At 31.5% G+C, this 21,228-nt stretch overlaps 2 protein-coding genes across 4 annotated transcripts in view; one reads left to right on the top strand and one right to left on the bottom strand.

The window, feature by feature from the left end:
* LOC148239487 (uncharacterized) overlaps positions 1-21,228 on the bottom strand; it is a 219,767-nt gene that overhangs the window by 21,830 nt on the left and 176,709 nt on the right. The window lies entirely within an intron of this gene.
* Positions 806-19,951, top strand: Men-b (NADP-dependent malic enzyme b, mitochondrial). 3 transcript variants are annotated; one of them, XM_088184894.1, is made up of 12 exons: positions 806-861; positions 8,232-8,406; positions 8,475-8,633; positions 12,875-13,056; positions 13,170-13,350; positions 13,414-13,725; positions 14,154-14,379; positions 14,444-14,586; positions 14,648-14,818; positions 14,895-15,018; positions 17,107-17,326; positions 18,842-19,951. In XM_088184894.1, the coding sequence occupies exons 1-11, from the start codon at positions 833-835 to the stop codon at positions 17,310-17,312; spliced, it is 1,908 nt and encodes a 635-aa protein (XP_088041020.1). In that variant the 5' UTR covers positions 806-832; the 3' UTR covers positions 17,313-17,326; positions 18,842-19,951. The 3 variants fall into 3 exon arrangements, with proteins under 3 accessions (XP_088041020.1, XP_088041031.1, XP_088041038.1); XM_088184905.1 differs by lacking the exon at positions 17,107-17,326 and having other exon boundaries at positions 18,842-19,136; XM_088184912.1 differs by lacking the exons at positions 806-861; positions 8,232-8,406; positions 8,475-8,633 and having other exon boundaries at positions 12,917-13,056; positions 13,149-13,350; positions 18,842-18,995.

Raw genomic sequence — 21,228 nt, 5'->3', positions numbered from 1 at the left:
AACTAATATAATTATGTCCATTTATTATTGTAATTTCAATCATCGTATATTTTTATTCTAAACGTATGTTATTTTTATTCTAAGCATTTGATGTATATTCTGACTGAATAATATAAATAGGCTGTAATAAAATATCTGACCGAGATTTGATTGTTATTCTGATTCATATTTGGAATCAAATATGTTGAATAACAAATATGTTATTCAACATATTTGATTCCAAATATGTTGATTTAAATTATAACTATTTAATTTATTTCCGTTTAAAACTTTGCACTTTGGTAACGCTAACGCCTCCTCTCACACTTCACTATTTACACTTATTTTTATGTTTAAAAACGACACCTTCGTGTCCGCAGTCATCGTATACACCAGGTATTGTGTTCTGCGACTTTTTATTGTGTCCAGAGATAAAAAGGACATTAAATAAACGGTGTTTTGCGCACATAAAGGAGATAAGGGCAACATCGTCGAGTGAGCTAATGACTAAACCAAATAATGCGTTAATGGATAAAAACGCTGGCACTAGTGTATTACATCTCATAAACTACTTTAAGGAACAATAATAATATTTAATAAAAAATTAATATAATTATTGTCGTTATTTTTGTCACAAGTAATATATCAACTTATCTATAAAAATACATTGCACAATTTTTTTATATCAATGTTGCCATATTGTATTTGAAAAGTAAAATTTCGCACGTCGCTTTCGACGCGCTTTAGACCAAATCGTGTGTGTCCACTGCGCGTGCGCTAAAGCAGACGAGGGGCCTGCAGTGCGGGGCGGGAGCGAAACTCGAACGAATCAGCTGAGCGCTCATCAGTCGAGATGTTGTCCGCTCAGGGCTTGAGGTTGCTGTGAGTACAAACCATTAATTAAACCACATCACAAATAACGCAAATACGCATTCTGCCATTATTTCATTTTGCTCGGAACGACTCCGCCGTTATGCAGCGTCCGCTCTGTAAAAAGACGTTCGCGATCGATACACTGTACGCCTCTCAAATCTGAATCGCGCTCAAAATATTAAATTTCATTTCGTTTGTTTGGCGAAGGAGAAGTGTCACAAATGCGTATAACCATTGAGCTTTATGCACCCTTAAAAAAACATCATCGCTTATGATGTAATATACCTCAGAGACAATCGATATTTTGTTTTGAACTCCCGCCCGTTGTATAAAATCTAAATGTTTTCATTAAAAATAGATTCAAATATTGTTTATGGCCAATTTGAAATGCATTGTCAATGATTTTTTCATGCAAACTCATGTACGTTCATATATAAAATAAATTAGTACGAGTACAGCGCCTTTATCTTTTGAATTAAATAATATTTGAATATTGTTTTTGAATCGTTTTTTATTCAAACCCATATACGCTCCAGCATAAATTTGACGTTTATGTATAAAACAAATTATCCCGATTTAAATGTATGAAATTAATAATTATTCTGCAACCCACATACGCTCCATATTTATAAATAACGCAAATTTGACGTTTTCATGAATAATCCGATGCGCAAAGGTCAATCGTATTCGGTCATTGAAAATATTGCGTCTTTTTGCTTTTTATTATTTATTTACAAACTCTTAGCGGACGAATGAATGTAATAGTAGTCGTTCGTGGGAAGTTTGCCAAATTTTCCTGAAATATAAAAAAAAACACTTCCTAGTTATATACAGAAACTATAGTAATATAAAATGCGCGTTCGCCTATTTGATATAATTATGTTTTATACACAATTATTACAGACATTGTGGCGCTTTTTATTTTATTGTAATAAGCATCAAATTTTGTATGCAAATTATATAAAATAATGTCTGTTTGAAGTAGGTATTCGTTCTTTAGCAGGTGTGTCATACTATATCGATTTGGTTAGTCAAATATTTTTGTAAAAATTATGTTTTAAGCGCTGACACAATTACTAATTTTATTTTGTTGAAGTTTTTGCCTCTTTATTTTCGACCAAAATTAAATCGGAACGTTTTTAAGTACTTTTCAATTACAAAATTTAATGGATTTTTATAAATTTCACATATTTAGTCCAGACAAATGTTCTAGCTTAACCCTTTAGCGCGCAAATTAATTATTTTGGAATTAAGGGTTCAAAAATTACTTTTTAGAACTTTTATTATATATAAAAAGTAATTTTAATAAAAAAAATTTAAAAAAAAAAATTTTTTTTTGGAAATTTCGAAAATTTTGTCGGTTGATATATCGACCTTTGACCACTTAGGGTGATATTTTAAAAATATGTTTATTATATAATGAACGATCAAATATTGGCACACAAATATAATTTACTGTTTGAAATATATTACATATACACATATAAAGAAATATTGTTAAAAAATAATTCTTTTAGAGTTTTGTAATGTTTTATTTTGATTTTTGATTTTATCGTGTTTTGGCCTATAGCAACAACTTAATTTCATATGGTCGATATATCAACGAAAGAGCTTCCTCGATGACATATTGGGATGCTAAGGAAGATTTTATTATGAATAGGTATTGAATTATAGACCGTTATATCGTCGGTCGATATATCGACCGTTTTCGCCCTTTGCGCGCTAAAGGGTTAAGGCACGCATTATTTATTTGGGTTTCTACATATATCATTAATCAAGGAATGATTTGATAAATCGCAGTTATTTTGGCACTTAGATAAGCATATATTTGCTTAATCGCTGCGATTAAAATTACTTTTCTGCACTTTTATACTTGACCTAATATTTTATTGAACGGAAATGGCCTCGCCTATCGCCAGCTGAAAGGCATGTGCTACACAACACATTATAATGAAGTGAGGTTTTTGATACAATCTCGAATTTATGCGTTAGAACAAAACGCTACAAAATAAACTTCAAGATGTGAAGAAAAATTTTCTTATATGTCCCATATTAGTAAATACAAATTTGACTAAAGAATAAAATGGCAATTGTCATCTCTCAGATTTTTCTATTATATTTAGTACCATGAAAAACTTACACCATTTAATACGTTTTGCACACGAGATCACGATTATACTTTGACCAGCATGATAAACCTCTGGTATAGGTCGGTGACTAATACCTGAAAGACATAAGTTCGAATCCTATACAATCCATAGTGTTTTTCAATTTCGCGTCGAAAAGAACGGAATTAGTAATTATTATTTAACTGTAACTCAATTGATCAAAACATATTAGGTTATCAATAATTACAATTAATTCAGCTCTTCTCTTTCAAAATAGAGTAACATATTTGGTACATATTGTAATATTGTTTGTTTTCTTCTACAAAATATGATTCAAACGTTGACACACTTTTATGTATCAAAATGAAAGTATTGCTGGTTTTTTGCATATAAAGAAAGCGTTATTTATTTGGCACGCAGTGGTATGCATATGACATATTCTGTCCTTGACCTATTTAAGGTACAGAAATGGGTGACCTACATTTAGGTTGCACGCCATTGGGCAAGGTCAGATTTATATAACTATAAAAATATACGAAATTTACATCGTTTAGAACAATATATTCAATTTAGTTTCAGGGTAGCGAGTAAATAATTAGCATTACTAGAAAGTTGAATTGATTTCAAGTCTAGATTTACCACTCAGTCATCTTTAATGATAAAAATTAGCAGCGTTGTTTGGAACGACTCCTAATGAGATAGTTTCTGGCAAAAAGTCTGTTATGCTTTAGGTATTGAGGGAGACGTGGGGAGGGGAAGTAAAAAATGAGTCATTCTTCTCAATATATACAACAGATGTAGTTAATCAACAATTTTAAGGAAGGAATATATTCTGGGATACCACTGTTACAGACTATAAGAACATGTGCATTCAAATGGTAGACCTTGGCAAAATATTAGTTTATATTAGATTCATAGTTCACATGAAACATCACTATTTACAAGTGATATTGAGACTTGAATGTGATCCGTTAATTAAAACTGTCGTTTTTTATCGCTGCCAATTCAGAACTATTATTTTATTTAGCCAGTGAATAACGGCGATTATAAAACATGCTGAATAAAATTCGCTTGTGTCATAATCTTCAAATTTGCACAACATTGTTTGCAACTATTGTTTTTGTGACACATGACTCATGTTGACAGTGCGATGACTATTGTCGATAATCGCTCTAATCAGTCGTTGCTATTCAAAAGTAAATTTAAACATTTAAATTATTTTATGTTTATGCATATGCTCGATACATACATACATATAATATTTTGTGACTATTTTTATATTTCGTGACATAATGACACATGTTCGCAAAATGAATTCAGATTAAACGCATTTCGCTAGTAAATAAAAATTAATATTAGATAGCATATCATGTTATGTTTCGTGTGTTAAAAAAATGCAGGAGTATTTATCGAAATATCCGAATATTGCACAGATTTGTATATTTATGAAGCATATAAAAATGATTTGTTTGATTTAATCATAAGTGTTTGTTAAAATAATCAGATTGACATTGCTTTATCAGTGTTTTAGTGCATTATCTTGCGATCTTTCCATGCAATTTTTTTTATGTTTTTAAAAATAACTGCTACAGCATGTTTTATACTAAAAAAATATTTTTAAGTATAAAACATGCTGTAGCAGTTATTTTTAATGTGATCCAAAATAAAATTTTAAACAATTTTATTACATCAAATTTAAATGTAGTTTTTTTTTTAATTCTCAATCTTATTAACTATTTAAATTATACTTTTTTTTCTAACCTTTTGTTAACATAAATACTAAAAATAATAAATTATTTTTAGTATTTATGTTAACAATTTTAAAATAGCTGTATTATTTGTGCAATAATGATACACATACCATATATTCGTGTATGTTTTCGTCGTTGCATTCGTTCCGTTTAGTGCATTCGGCTGAACTATGAAAGTGGTACTTATGGGGTCAAGTTTTGAGTAAGAAAATGTCAACGTCATATCCTGGCCTTGATTCGGATTGAAATCAGACAGTATACATGCATAACAGTAGATTCTAAATCATCATTTGGTGATGTATATTTCGGACAAAATGTATCGAATGGACCGACATTTTTTTATTAAAGTAAGGTCCAACGGTTTCAGTGCATTTGTTCAGATATAATAATCTGCTTGAATATGCATAAATATTTTTTTTGTCATACCGTCCTAAATTTCGACTTTAAATCTGATCTTTTTGGACCCATTTAACGAGAATTGCAAACTAATCGGGACGTTAAGTGAGCCTAAATGAAAAATTTAATTAAAAATCAGTATTAAAGTTCTGTCAATGAATTTGTTTTTGCTTACTTATATTGAAATTTTCTTTTGTATGATTCTTTATGGTAAACAAAAATTCTTCCAAAAGCTATTTTTAAGGCAAAATGCTTCTGAAGGAACACGTCAAGGTTCGTTGTTCGGTATAGTCTATTATCACCTGATTTATTTTCGTCCGCTCCACATTTCCCGTTGGGATTCTTTTGTGATTTTTAATAAAGGACGAAGCTGAGATAGTCGCATATGCATATAAATTTTGGCACGGCATGTCGCATTTAAAACAGTCATTGCACTCGTCGAGATGCTTGAATTAGCCCGATCGTGTCTCCTGTCACCTGCGATTTTTCCGTCACATTGCCAGGAGTGTCGATTTTAATGATATGATCGTCATATCTGCAAGTCTTACTCCCAAGTCGGACCGAACTGTATATATCAGCACTAAAATTCCCGACAACCACGATCCACGGCATTGTGATTGCAATGTCGATTTTTTACTGGGAACCATCAATTTTGACGTGTTCCGAATAGTGTACGGTGCCAAATAGTTGCGTTATGTAATCGTTTTAAAGGTTGAAAGACTTGACATTTTTACATAATGTTTGTATCATATTGGCACAAATTGTTAAAATATTGTGGGCTGAAATAGTGGCGTGAGGTAGAAAAATATCTGGATTTTAACTTTGCACACAATAATATTTTTGTTTATTACAATGACGTGCTCACTATGTTTATACATCTTTAAGTTAAAATGTCTTATGAACTCTGTAAATTGAAATGCAATTATTTTGATAAATTATATGCCAATATGACAATATAACATAAATACAAAGTATTATAGCGATACATTAATATTATAAAAACACTGTACAAATAGATTTTTGGCACAAAAATAAGCAACAACCGTTTTTTGGCGGCCTATATGTAATATATATACATAAAAACGAAATTAGAAGTATGGCAGAAAAGGAGTGACTCATCGATAAAAAATTAGATCAGTTTTATACATTTTATACGTCGATATTTGCATCGTTACTATACAAATATCGATGTATTATGTAATATAAATAATATATGCATGTATTTTCAGAAAAAAATATTATTTGCCCTAAATCAAATAGGTCCGATTCTATCTTGAATGATGATTTCGAATCCAGCAATTCTTGCAAATGGATTTCGGCAAATAAAGGGTTAATATTAGTCAACATGTTTTGCAATCTATTTTCAAAAATAAAATAGACAATCTCTGAAAACTAAGATTTTATTAAAAAAATAATGATACAACTGAAATCAGCTTGCAATGTTTTATATCGAGCTATCTTATCGCTATGACAAAAACGTTGTGCAGTGTAATTGCATGTTAAATAAAACTAATATTTATTTTTTGCTTCTCAATCATAATTTTTTCTGTTAAATATTTTTAAACTTCAACATATGTATATTTAAACTCATATACATGTGTAATGTATGTTATATTATACAAAGCAATGTATGTTTTTAATTAAGAAAAATGAGTTTGATGTTATTTAATGACTGTTATATGCTAAAGTCTTGTCACTCGTTTTATGTATAGATAAGTTATAAATACTTTATAGACCTGTGTGCCATCATCTGATAATTATAACTGCCGACCTTTCCATCAACAATATCGACATTGTATTTTCTCTCTCGCATTACGTATATGTACATATATAAAATCGATTCTACAAATTCATTAGTTAACATCATTGTTTTCAGTCGATTCAGTTTTACTTTATATATGTACGTACATATGTATATATAAAATCGATTTTACAAATTCATTAGTCAATATCGTTGCTTTTGTTGATTATATTTTACTTGCTATTACATCGATAACTACGATTATCTGCGGATCGGAATTAAATCAAATAATGTGACTAAACAGCAATAAACGTCTGTTTTTTTTCACTATCTAAAATTAAGTTTCTATCTATCGGCAATTGACGATACACGGATTTTCAATTTGTATATATAATAACATATATTGTGTCAATATCATTCGAGATAACTCATTTCAATGTAACATTCATCATTAGTCTTTCAATATCATTTCTGAAATGTTTATTTCCAGAAATAAAATTAAGTTAATTTTTCTTGCCTTTTATATATCTCCTTTAATTTCTTTATGGTGCATCGACCAAATTTTGGACTCTTGCCATTCGCGATTGCGATGGTTTTTACACCAATCTTTGTGCGAATTTTCAGCGTTGCTTTGTACACCGTAGTTGAACGACCTTGTCTCTGTTTTAATAGGACTTCTCGCTGAAGTACCAATTGGGATTATAGGTCGTTTAAATGGGATACTCGAGGTTGTCCCACATTGCAAATCTGATCGACTTTGTTATATGTAATTTATGGTGTGTGCGAAAAAATCGATAACGGTAAAAACTACTTTCATTGTTGTGGGAGTTGAACATTGTTCCGTTTTTAGAATAAGTCATCCGACTGACGTAACCTCATGGTCATGGCCAGCAAACAAAGCGAAGGTTGTTACTCTTGATACGATAACACGTGTATTGTAGGTGTCGCTGAGAAATGAAAGTCTATCACCTGATAATTATGCAATAAAAGTAGACGTAATATTTTAGAACATTTGTCAGCTATTATTTGGATCAACATCAAATGTTAAATTCTCAACATTCAATCAATCACTAATATGAAAATATATTTACATATAATATAAAAACTAGTTAATACAGTAATTATAAATCAACATAAAAAAAATGATTATACAATATAAGTAGGTGCGTATAGAATGCAATTTTTATTATTCACTCACCTTGTTTAATAGATTGAAAACATAGATATCGACGGACTTATCATCCATATGAAACTTAATATCGTAGTCCATTATCACACTTCATAAACAGTATCGCACGATTGATGAGTGGAAAATTGACTGATGTGATTATCTTAGCGTGCTGTAAAAATATAGTGATTAATGGTTGTTGATTTTTATTTCAGGGTGCGCTGTCCTAGTGGGGTCTTAGCTCCGGCTAGCATATTAGCTAAGACGACCAATGGAGTCATTGAAAATGGAAGTCAATCATCGAGGGAGTATCATGAAGTCACCGGCGATATTATTTGCCCCAGTATGGTCATGGGAATCGACCATCTTAGAGATCCACGTTTGAATAAGGTATCTATCTATTCATGTTTCATTATAATTTTTTGGTGCATTTAATTTGACTTATTTTATTTATTAAGGGTTTAGCGTTTACATTGGAAGAGAGGCAAGCTCTCGGTATCCATGGATTGCAACCTGCAAGATTCAAAACGCAAGAAGAACAGCTGGAGATATGTCGGATATCGATGGAGAGATATCAGGACGACCTCAACAAATATTTATACCTCGTTGAATTACAGGTTAGCTCAATACTTTTGAATTCTTAAGCTCATGAGAGTTTGTTGTTTGTGGTAAACTTATACATTCCTCAATTATGGCATACATGGAATATCGTTTTGATTTGAAGCACCATATTTCTGCTTAGCCAATCACATTTTTTTTTTATTTTTAAGATTAAATTAAGACCATCGTGGTTTAACAGGTTGCCCCAATGCGCCACGAAGGTCGAAAACAATTTTTAAATTTATAAAACATAAAAAAACGTATATATACATAAATATAACAATACTTAAACATAACAAAAAATTATAAAATATCAAAATTAAATGATACAAACTGGAGCAGATCCTCATAGTATAACATTAAATAAGTCAATATGTAATGCCAGCGTATTAAGGAGCCGGATGGCCACAGCTATAGGTGAGTCGGCAAGTGCGGATGTCCTAGCCCTAACGGCTATCAAGAGAGGTCGCGATCGTGATTCTCGAAAATGTTCCGGAACTCAAAACTGGAATTCTTCGAGAATAGCTGAATTGTCGACAGCACCCTTTAGTAATTTGAAAAAATGCTTAGCGAATCATATCCCAACGCTCCTAAAAGAAAAGCGCTGGGATATAAGTACGGATAATAACCAAATGTCCTTTTGTAAAGGTATCTTAAATACCATTTTTAAATTTTTTCCACTAAAAGGGAATATTTGGCTATTCGGGGATTCCAAATTATAGATCCCGATTCAAGAATGCTACGAACTAAGGTGTCATAGAGGATGCGAATAACTGACGGATCGTCAAAGTGAAAGGCATTCCTCATAACAAAGCCGAGCATCTTGGAAGATTTATCACAGACGTCGTGTATGTGTAGAGAGAACCTCCATTTGCCCTCGAAAGTGATTCCGAGATCTTTAGTGGAAGTTTCTCTAGTCAAAATGTTACCACCGAGATGGTAGAAATAAGCTGATGGCGAACGGGATCGAGAAAATGACACAGTATGGCACTTTCCGACACTAAAGGGCAGACGGTTAATGGAAGCCCATCTCCACAGAGAGTCTAAATCACTTTGTAGAGAGAAGGAGTCCACAACGAATGCATTTATATAATTTTAAATCATCTGCGTACAGAAGAAAACTTGAATTTTTAATTGCTGTATTTATGTCATTAATAAATAACACAAAAAGTATAGGTCCCAGATTGGATCCTTGGGGAACCCTCGAAGGGGTAAAATATTCTTTTGACATGTTACAAACTGTCTACGATTGCTTAAATAACTCGAGAATAACCGAGTTAAATTATCTGAGCAACCGAGGTTCGACAATTTTTTTAATAATAACCTATGACAAACTTTGTCAAAGGCTTTCTCAAAATCTGTATACACGACGTCTACTTGAATTCCCGCTTCGAGAGAAGTTGTCACCGTTTTGGTGAACGACAGAAGGTTAGTAACAGTGGAACGGGCAGGACGAAACCTGTGTGTGAAACATGTGTCACAACAAACATTTTAAGAATTACACTGTAAAATATATAACAATCTTGCTATAAACATATTTTCGTATTATGATTCAGAGTCGTATGATTTATTCAGCTGGAAGAACTGTTTCATATAAAGCTTAATTGTAAATAAAAATTATATCAGGTGGAGATATTAAATGGGGAGAAGTCTAGGTTGATCCAAAAGTGCTGTAGCAAGCGATTGTAAAGTCTTAAAGTGGTGGTTCTTTCAGGTCTTGATCTCTCCTAGTCAGCTCGTTGATTGAACCACTGAATTTACTTTATTAATAAAGCAACATTTACTCTAATATATTAAAATAATCATAAGTTTATAAGAGTGAGACGTAAAAATAATAATCATAAGTTGATTAAGATGTAAATAAAAAAACTTACAATAAAGTTTGAGAATAACCAAATTTACTTTAACAATAAATCAAAATTTACCGTAACACGTGTACATAAATTTGTGCTTTTCATAATTTCAACTTCATATAACAAAATCACATGTTAGACTGCGAATTTACCGTAATTCTAGCCAAAAATGTTTCTAATATTATACACCCATACCTCGCCTTACGGCCTAGATACGTTCCACGAATCTTGGCCGCAAAGCGAAAAGCCGTATAACGAATCAATTATTCTAATACAAATTCATACAAATTCAATGGAATCGGTTCCAAATTTGGTAAATATGTAACATGGTTTATCATTTAAAATGCATTTTATCTTTTTATTTCATTTAAATCAAAAATACATACATAACAAGTACATACATTTGTACATAAAATAATAACAGACTCCAAAAACCAACAATAATCCATAAACAAAAATAAAACAACTTCATGTTACATAAAATATGTGTATGAATACATACATATTTTTTTTTAAAATGGCTTTAATCTGAAGACGATGTAGAAATGGTAACCTGCAGATCACTGTCGTTCTCATTTTTCGCTGGTAAGGATGGGCCTGGCTTAAAAAAATTGTCCAACGTTGTTTGTCTTGCCTTTTTGTCTCTTTCGTTCTTCATTGATTAATAACAGCTAATGGCTGAGTTAATTCCTCGAGAATCTTTAGCGCAACGTTCGACGTCAGGATCGTTTTCAAGGAAGATGTTTATTCCTTGTTCGAAATAGGAAAAAGCTTTTGACAATTTTTTTGATGTTAGCTGTTTGAATACAACAGGCTCTGTCTCTTCACCAAATGCCGGTTGTGCTTGCAACTGAATGAGTTCCTTATATGAAAGGGGTTCCCTATCAGCTTCAAGTAGATCAAGCACATCACGTTCGTTCAAACCTTCAAAGTCGAGATCATGTGCTAGATCCAAAATGTTTTGCCTAATTTCAGGAAGGCAATTAACTTCTGCATCAGTACTTTTTACACATTCTGGCCATATTTTTTTCCAAACATAGTTCATTGTTGTTAATTTTAATTCCTTCCATGATTCACTGATGCTGTCAACAGCATCCTTGATGTTATAGTTTTTTCAAAATGTTTTAATTGAAGATTTACCATCGGTTTCCCTTGTTGTCGGAAAGTTCGGCGTAGGTAATATGCCTTAAAAGTGGCTATTGCACCCTGATCCATTGGTTGGATCAGAGCTGTTGTATTTTTCGGAAGGTACTCAATCATTACATCTTCAGATAGTTCGGATAAATTAGTAGGATGCCCTGGTGCATTATCCAACATTAGCAAAGCCTTTTTGCTTAAGTTATTGTCTCGCAACGATTTTTTCACTTCTGTGCAAAAGTGATTTTTGAACCAATCCTCTAAAGTAACCTTAGTCATCCAAGCTTTCTTGTTGGTTCTCCATATGACGGGTAATTGATTTTTATTTAGTCCTTTAAGAGGCCTTGGATTTTCGGACAAATATATTAAAAGTGGTTTTAGCTTAAAATCACCCGCGGCATTTGCACCAAGTAGCAAAGTTAATCGTTCTTTAGACACCTTATAACCAGGCGCAGATTTTTCGGTTTTTGAAATGTACGTGCAATCAGGCATTCGCTTCCAATAAAGCCCTGTTTCGTCTACGTTAAACACTTGTTCAGGTTTATGACCACCTCTTTCAATAATTCCCTTTAAAATGTTGGGATATTCCTTAGATTCGGCCTCATCGGCGCTAGCTGCTTCACCTTTCATTTTAAAATTATGCAAATTAAATCTATTTTTAAATTTTTTTTAAAATCGACATCGAAAAAAAGTTTTTTTGTCGTTATAGCGAAACATTTTAGGCCGTAAATCGAAAACGTGCCTTAATTGAAGAGGGCCGTTATAGCGAAAGGCCGTATAAAGAGCGGCCGTATAGCGAGGTATGGGTGTATTAACTAAAATAATTGAAAAACATTGATACTCAAAATTCCAGAGGTTCAAAACTCGGGTAAAAAAATTTCGTTTCAAGGCATTGCTTACAGATTTTTTCTATGTATATATTGATAAACGTGAGACATACATAAAATTAATATATAATAAAATGTTGAGAACCACTGAATTTGCTTCAGCAATAAACATAATATAATAAATTAAAAAACAGACTAAAATTATAAAAATAGTAAAAATGAATTCACTCCCACAATGTATATGCCGAAAAAATAACTCAACAATCAAAGGTATAGCTTTGCTAACGAAGCAAGAGCATAAATCTCCCAGGCGATTCTTTATAATCAAAACCATTGTGGTCGTTTCCCGATGATGATATAATAATTCTGAGCGAGACATTGTTTGTTCTTTGAACATGTCACAAAAATCAAAATATAATTCTGTTTTTATTTATATTACAGGATAGAAATGAACGGTTATTCTTCAGATTGGTATCGGAAAACATCGAAAAGATGCTTCCAATCGTGTACACCCCAACTGTAGGCCAAGCTTGTCAAAAATTCGGTCTTATTTACCGACGGCCACGCGGCCTCTTCATCACCATAAACGACAAGGGTCACATTTACAACGTATTGAAGAATTGGTGAGTTCATTCATAATTTTAGAGAGAGCTTTTCTTCAAGTAAAGAAAATTGAGTTGCTGTTATGTAAGTTTTATGAAAATTATTTATAAAGAATGCCTTGCTGACACCGCAGGCCTGAGCCAGATGTACGTGCCATTGTAGTGACCGACGGAGAGAGGATCTTGGGATTGGGTGATCTGGGAGCGTGCGGTATGGGCATCCCAGTAGGAAAACTATCGCTCTACACGGCGTTGGCGGGTATCAAACCTCATCAGTGTCTACCTGTAACTTTGGACGTCGGAACTAATAACGAGGCAAGCTCTAACTCAATATCTGTGTGAGTTTGCTCGATGTTAATGCCTTTGTTTTATTTATAGAGTCTTTTAGAAGATCCTTTATATATTGGATTGAGGCAGAAGAGAACTACCGGAGAAGAGTACGACGAGTTTATTGACGAATTTATGAGAGGCGTTATTAAACGGTACGGTCAAAACACTCTGATTCAATTCGAAGATTTTGCACAACACAATGCTTTCAAATTATTGGAAAAGTTCCGATACAAGTATTGTACGTTCAACGACGACATTCAGGGAACTGCTGCCGTCGTCGTTGCCGGATTGATGGCCAGCGTTAGAGTCACAAAGAGAAAGATTAGCGAAAATATCTATTTATTCTTGGGAGCTGGTGGTGTAAGTCTATTTTATTTTATAGCATTTTTATTTGTACGGTTATTATTGCGTAAACGAAAATTACACACAGCGACAATTTCGAACTGCAAAAATTCTGATCATAGATGATCAATATATATGTATATTTAAGAATACGTCAATATAAATATATGTATGTATATAAAAATAATGTTTATATATAACAGATGTTAATATGATTTTAATTTAAAAATATTTAAAATTATGTTAGTAATTTACATTAGTATGATACACTTACATTTTCTTTAATTACACAATTACTTAAAAATTAAAAGTAAAATATATTTGACAATTAAACAATCACCTATGTTCAAAATTTTCGCTGTGTGGAATTTCGATTGCACAATTTTTGTTTGTGCAATAAACTGGTCACTGTTTTTATTGTATTTTAATTATGCTGATTTTGTTAGGCTGCCACTGGAATTGCTAATTTGACTTGTGCTGCTATGCAGCATGAAGGAATGACGGAGCAGCAGGCTCGCGATCGCATTTACATGGCTGATATAGACGGTTTGTTGTGTCCGTCGAGGCCTGGAGGCTTGCCTACCGGACCGGCTGCTATATTTTCTAAAGATCAAGCGCCCGAAAGAGATTTTGCTACTCTGGTTGCTCGCATCAAGCCTAGTTGTATAATCGGTAAATAGTTGATTTATTCCGATTTATTATGATTCAGAATTTATATCGATTGTCTTTGATATAGGCGCATCTGCTGCTGCTGGAGCGTTTACGCCGGAAGTTCTCAAGACTATGTCAGAAAATAACCAAAGACCGATCATTTTTGCTTTGTCGAATCCGACCGATAAAGCGGAATGTACTGCCGAAGCAGCTTATATGCATACGGAGGTAATTAAGTAATTATCAAATATTTAGGAATTTAAATAAAAATTTTATTAAAAAACTTTAGGGTCGTTGCGTGTTTTCATCCGGATCTCCGTTCCCTCCCGTGACGGTCGATGGTAAAACATTCTATCCCGGTCAAGGAAACAACGCGTACATCTTCCCCGGAATAGCTCTTGGAGTCATTACGACAGCTACTCATCATATACCTGAAAAGATGTTCCTAGTGGCAGCTCAGGTAATTTAAAAATATATATATCATATATATAAATGATTAGAATTTCATGTTATAACAGAATTATTATTTTTTTTAGACATTAGCAAACTTTGTTGATCAGGCAGACTTAGATAAAGGCTCTATTTATCCTTCTCTGGGGACTATTAGAGAAGTTTCAATAGCAATAGCCATAGAAGTAGCAAAATTAGCATATGAAGAAGGTAAGTTATTTGAAAGATATCGATAAAATATCATTGCTTTTCAGTTCAGGATAATTTAATTTATTTTAAACGTTCCTTCAGATTTACAGAGTGGTGCATTTAAAGTGTAATGGTTTAAATAGTCGACGGTTATTTTTCTTTTAGTATTTTTAATTTTGAGTGTTCTTAAAAAAACAAAAATTTTCCATCACTAAAAGTGATAGCTAGATGAAACAGAAAATCATTATATAATCTAAATCACAGAAAGAGTTGTGTGAGTTGTAGATTTATACTGCTGACTTTTTTGTTTGTTGATCTCAGATTGTCATTACTTAGGAATGATTCATCTATCATTATTACTTTTATTTAATACCGTGATTATACTGATTTTGTTTCTTTCTGAGAATAGATTTTTAAAGAAAAGCACGTGTAGCTATAATTTTAGCTTTAGAAATTAAACATTAGATGTCGGTTTTGGAGATAAAATGGTTAAAAAACTTGATAAATCATAACATTTGAATAAGTTATAAAGTTTTACATGTTTCTGTGGAGTCCGCTCTTAGGGTGCTCACTACCAACTGTGGCACAACCATGACTTAAAAAAGGGAATCTTCCAAATTGCTTAGTAGAGGTCATCTTGGGTGAATCCAAATATACATGAATGAGATTCATTCGATGTTCAAAATATTATTTATCTATATTTGCCTTATACATTTGCCTGTCGGCGGATGTTAGGCAATATGCGCTGATATATTCATACTTAGCGTTAAAAATCTTACTTTTTTGTTGACTCACGTGTAACTTACAATTCATTATTTAACTGAATTATGTAAGATCATAATGTCCTTCAATAAAAGGTCCATGGATTCGGCATAACTCTTTCAATAAAAAATAAAAAAGATCAATGACTCAATAGCTTAGCAGAAAGCTCCATACCATTGAAAACAATATAGCGCTACAATCCATTGTAGAATTTGGTTGGTTCTGCCTTTCTCTGTTTTTTATGGATTGACATGATTAGTACTCAGTGTAGCACCATTTTGTGTTAGTTCGGCTAAATTCTTGTTTATTCCAAGTCAAAATAAACTTCAGGTTTTGATTGTCTGGCCAATATGATGATTCGGGGCGGAAACAGATTATTTGTTTTTGTTTAATGAATATCTAGTCAGACTATCTAAGTACAAAGATTCAAAAATTATTAAAATTAGCAATGGTGTAATTCTATAATATGTGGATCCGAGTAACTAAGGGGTGGAGATATTTGGGCAATGACTCTATCCTTTGTATTTGGCATTGACCATTTTAATGGGTGTCTATTTATTTTTTAACAAGTCCTTGCGTCAATTTTTTTCAATAACTGGTGGTTCCTAAGTGCTTTTATAAAATCTTTCTCGTTATGTTTTGTATGCAGGCTATTATTCTACAATAGTATTTTTTTGGGATCAATTATATATTAATACATCTTGAGAATATGTCCTAGTTTTTGAGTTTATACGAATATCAACACTTTGTTCTTAAGGTTGTATTCTACAGAATATTTTATTTTAATTGTTTTATTAATAACCCCAATCATGTTTATTCACAGACAGTACTTGTTTACTGCAAGTCAATGCTATTGATGAACTAATAAATTATAAACTTGCTATGGCAATTAGCGTTTCACCATAATATTGAAGTTATAACAGTATATACTTATTCAGATTCAATCAAAATTAAGTTGTATGATTTTTGTTTATCACTGTTCTGAATTTTTTCATCGTTTTGTTAAGTAAGAAAAGGTTATTGACTATTTAAAATTATTATGTATTAAATGTGTTACTCTTTACATATGTATGTATACATTATTAATAATTACATATATAGACAGACGGTCACAGAATTTATTATAAATTAATTGCTTGCTTACATGTCTATAATGTTGTGATGCTAGATAGTCTCATTGTATATTATTTGCTTTGTCTAATGTGTGATTGTGTTATCCATGCGATAAACGTTTGCGTGTGATTTGACACAGTACTTACATATGTGTATGTCTCGTTTCATTTAATGTGATATTGATATATAATGTGTTTTTGTTCCACAAAATTCGCGTATGCTGAACAATTAAAGGATTGGCGTCCGTTTATCCTGATCCGATCGACTACGAGAGGTTCATAAAGTCGCAATTGTACAATTCGAAATACGAACGGTCCTTACCGATTACGTACACATGGCCAGAGGACAATCCTGACCATTACAACATTAAACCGTTGCCCAAGACGTTGCGACCAGAGGGCAAGCAGCCGAGGGCCCCGATCGTATTCCATAAGCATTAATAAATATAGACAAGGTGGGACCCTCGTCGATTGGTATTCTCTTCTCAAAACTATTGTATCTTTTTCGCTGTTTTTTATTATTATTATCATCATCATCTAAATTCTAATTGGTGTGTATTTTTATTTCTAAATTATATTTTGGTGTTGTTTATTTTAATTTAACAAACGCTTAGCATTTCTATTATATCAATTATAACCAAAAAGGTGATTTTATTTTTAGCTATTATGCACTTTTTTTTTATAATGAAGAATGACAAAAGGGAAGACAAATGTCATTGATGCAGTTGGCAAACCTGTCGGCACTCATTGTGATATTTTTTTATTTGTACTATTGCTTTTATGTGGTATGGTGCATATGAAATGTCGGATTTTTATATGTATTTATTTTAAAGGGCACATTTATTAAAAAATATTGAATTATGTTTTCATAGCATGATATATTTTTAATCCCATATTAACTTTATAATTTTGCTTCATATATGTTATCTTATTTAGATTCAGTCTATTCTAATACAATTTTTTTTCCTTTTTGAAAGTATTTTTATATTTAGAATGACTATATTTAATATACATTGATTCACTTTTAAAAATGTTTAGCAATATTTTGGTCAGTAAAAAGCTTTTTTTTTTATTTTTGTAATTTTGTATTAAATTTGGATTTTAGAATGACACATTTTTATGCATATATATTCACTTTTTGGTAAAAGAGAATTTTAATATAGTTAAAATAAATCCATAAAATTGATATGATTTAGTCATATTAGTGCATATGAAAAGTCGAATTTTAATATAGTAAAACATATAAATTTAAATCATAGATATTATTTTTCTCACATATTTGTTTAATTTAAAGCATTTTTATATATATACATATATCTTAAAATACTTTTTCTTCCACTTCTGAAAAATTGCACAGTTATTTAAATAATAATTTAATTAAAGTGATTGATGACAATGTAGTGAAATTGATAAAAAAATATTAAAAATTTAAAAAAATAGGTTTAAGTTCTAGCACAAATTATTATGTATATTTAACACTAAGTTATTTTTATGTTAACCTGTCTTTATACGGCATTGTTTATGTTTTTGCCGAATTCAGCACGGTACTCAGTTTTGGGAGATGGAAGGGCTTGTGTATCGCCCTGTTTTTCTCTCATTTTTTTGTCGAGTGTTCTGATGTTGGGTAGTTTATATTTTATCTCGCCTGATGCAGATTTTCTAGCTGCGTTGTCTTCGACTCGATCGTGCTGTCGAAGACATTCACACATATCCGTCAAAAACATAAATAATTTTTACATATATAACATTAATTTTAAAAATGCACGAAATGATATTAAAAAAGTTGCCAATTGTAAAAAATTGGCATTTCATTTATAATCCACATTTGCATGTGCTAACAATAATTATTAAATTTCCAAAAAATAACTACCATTCATTTACTGTCAATATCAACTCTTGTTTGTTCAACTGCCAGTTCTTTATATTTTAATAAAGTTGGTTTATATGCTAATGTATATTTTTTGGAGTAGGTTTGGCGTCAATGTATCCTCAACCAACCGACGTTCAAGGTTTTATTCAAGATCAACTGTACAACGCAAACTATTCTGGATCGCTGCCGGAAACTTGGACATGGAAGCCGGAACAGGAGTTCAAAATAAGGCCCATTGAGCCAGTAGCTAAAAATATATAAATTAATATAGTATTTATTATATTATTATATCACAATATGTATACAATTTATTGTATATTTATAAAACATTTTTAATGTAAAATTTTCACTATAGATTTTACATTTGTAAAATGTATGCACTTTAATAATAATTTTAGGAAATTTGTTTAGATTTTAACTATTTAATATTATAAATTTGGAGCTGGATTGTGTAGGTGAAAAATGTCATTTATATTGTATTAAATTCAAAATTTAATAATCATTTTAAATTTATGCAGTATTATTTTTTTCGAGATAGTATTATTTTTTTTTATTCTCAACATTTGTGCTGAAAGCTGTTTAATATCATTGAGTGATTGTCGATGTTGCGTTGTATTATTAATTAATAGTATTAATATAATAAAATTGCATGTGATGCATATGTGTTACCTGAAAGCAGCTGTGAGAGTATAATATACGTTAATTCAATGTATGTGTCTTTCTTTGTGTTGGTTGTTCATATTATGTGTACAAGATACGATATATATATATTTTACTTACTACATAATTTATATTATAATATTTTTTTATAAAAAAAAATCTTATTTTGACAATTTTTTTTATGTATCAAAACTAAAGTTTTATTAATTGATTAGTAAACGTTTGTACGGCACATACATATCTAAATAATTGATATGTGATAATGCATTGAGTGTGCTGTTAATAATTTATAATATGTATTATGGTAACTTTTTTCGTTCGTTTCAATTGTTGATGTTTGATGTGAAAAAGTGAGGATTTGCTGGCAAATTTCAATTATTGTGATTCTTCATACTTGTAATTAGTGACATTATTTTTTTTAGTAATATACAATGAATGTTGATAAAATGGTGATTGTTGAATAATACTTATTATGAGAATCTTTTAATAAAAAGATGAGATTGTGTCTAAGCGAAATTATAATAAATGTTGAAATAAATGTTTATCTAAATTTAATGTTTTATTTATCTTGATAGATGATCAGAATCATTTTTTCAGTTGGCAATAGTGTTAGCGTATAGCGTTGTTATTGCTGTAACGCTGAAGATTGGTACAACTGGTCGATATGTCATTCGCACATCAGCAGTTCGGACGCACTATCGCAGAATCAACAACACCAACTACGACTCTCCACGCTGTTTGACTGAAGTATCGCTAATATACATTCAGCGTTCCCACTACGACGGCGTCGACACGATTTTATTGCTTTTGACGTGAATTTTTGACTTCTGAGAAGTAATAATTGCTTTTGCGCCCTCCTATTGACCAAAATTCAGTTTGAATATACTTCAACCAATACTCAGAAATATAAAGTATTATAATATCAGTAAGGATAGCCATTCAAAATTCGGTTTAGATATGCTTCATTCGATTCTCACTTATTATAAGTCATAATATTATAAAATATCTTTATATGAAAGCTAGATAACCGAGCGTTTTCAATGCGACGGCACGATTTTATTGCTTTTGACGTGGATTCTAAACAGGGACATCATTGAAAGGGGGAAGGGAGGTAGGGGCATTTGCTCCCCCTTGAATTTTGGCAGAAAAATGCATTTCATTTAATAAAATACTATGAATCTTAATGAAATCGAAATATTAAAAAACGACCGCTGACTGACTGAAATGACTCCCTGATGCACTGAAAAGTCAAGGCCAAAAATATACAAGTTCGATCGAATGGCATGGTTATTCTTACTGTTTTCTTCTATTAAGACTGTGTAGTTCACTACATATTCTTACAAACAATCAAACGGTCAGTGTAGCATAGCAACCTTGCAGTTTTGCACCGTTTGCATTAGACAACCTAAAGACAACGACCAAACTTGTGGGCAAACAACTTGGATTTTGCACCACGATAACGCAGCGGCTCAGATTTCAATACAAATTAATGACTTTATTGGCAAAAACGTCGTGATGCCGCAGCCATAGTATTTATCATATATGACCCGTGTGATTTTTTCTGCTCTCGTAGACTGAGAGGACATTATAACAAGAACGGTTAGCTAAGACTATATATCGAATAGTGCATTCCACAAATGTTTTGAGGATTATAATAAAGTATGGCATATGTGTTTATATAATACGACATTTTTATGTAGATGACAATATCAATATTTAGAAATAAATAAATACTTTATAATAGAAATAAAATTTTATATAAGTACATTTTTATTTTCTGATCACTTCATTTATCGATTTCGCACTCTTATTTTTTTTTTTTTTAGA

The sequence above is a fragment of the Plectrocnemia conspersa genome, unplaced genomic scaffold (assembly GCF_051122295.1).
Source record: "Plectrocnemia conspersa isolate PC_06_02 unplaced genomic scaffold, ASM5112229v1 ptg000001l, whole genome shotgun sequence".
NCBI lineage: Eukaryota > Metazoa > Arthropoda > Insecta > Trichoptera > Polycentropodidae > Plectrocnemia > Plectrocnemia conspersa.
The sequence above is the reverse complement of the archived record's forward strand: the minus strand, read 5'-3'. Positions and strand labels throughout refer to the sequence as shown.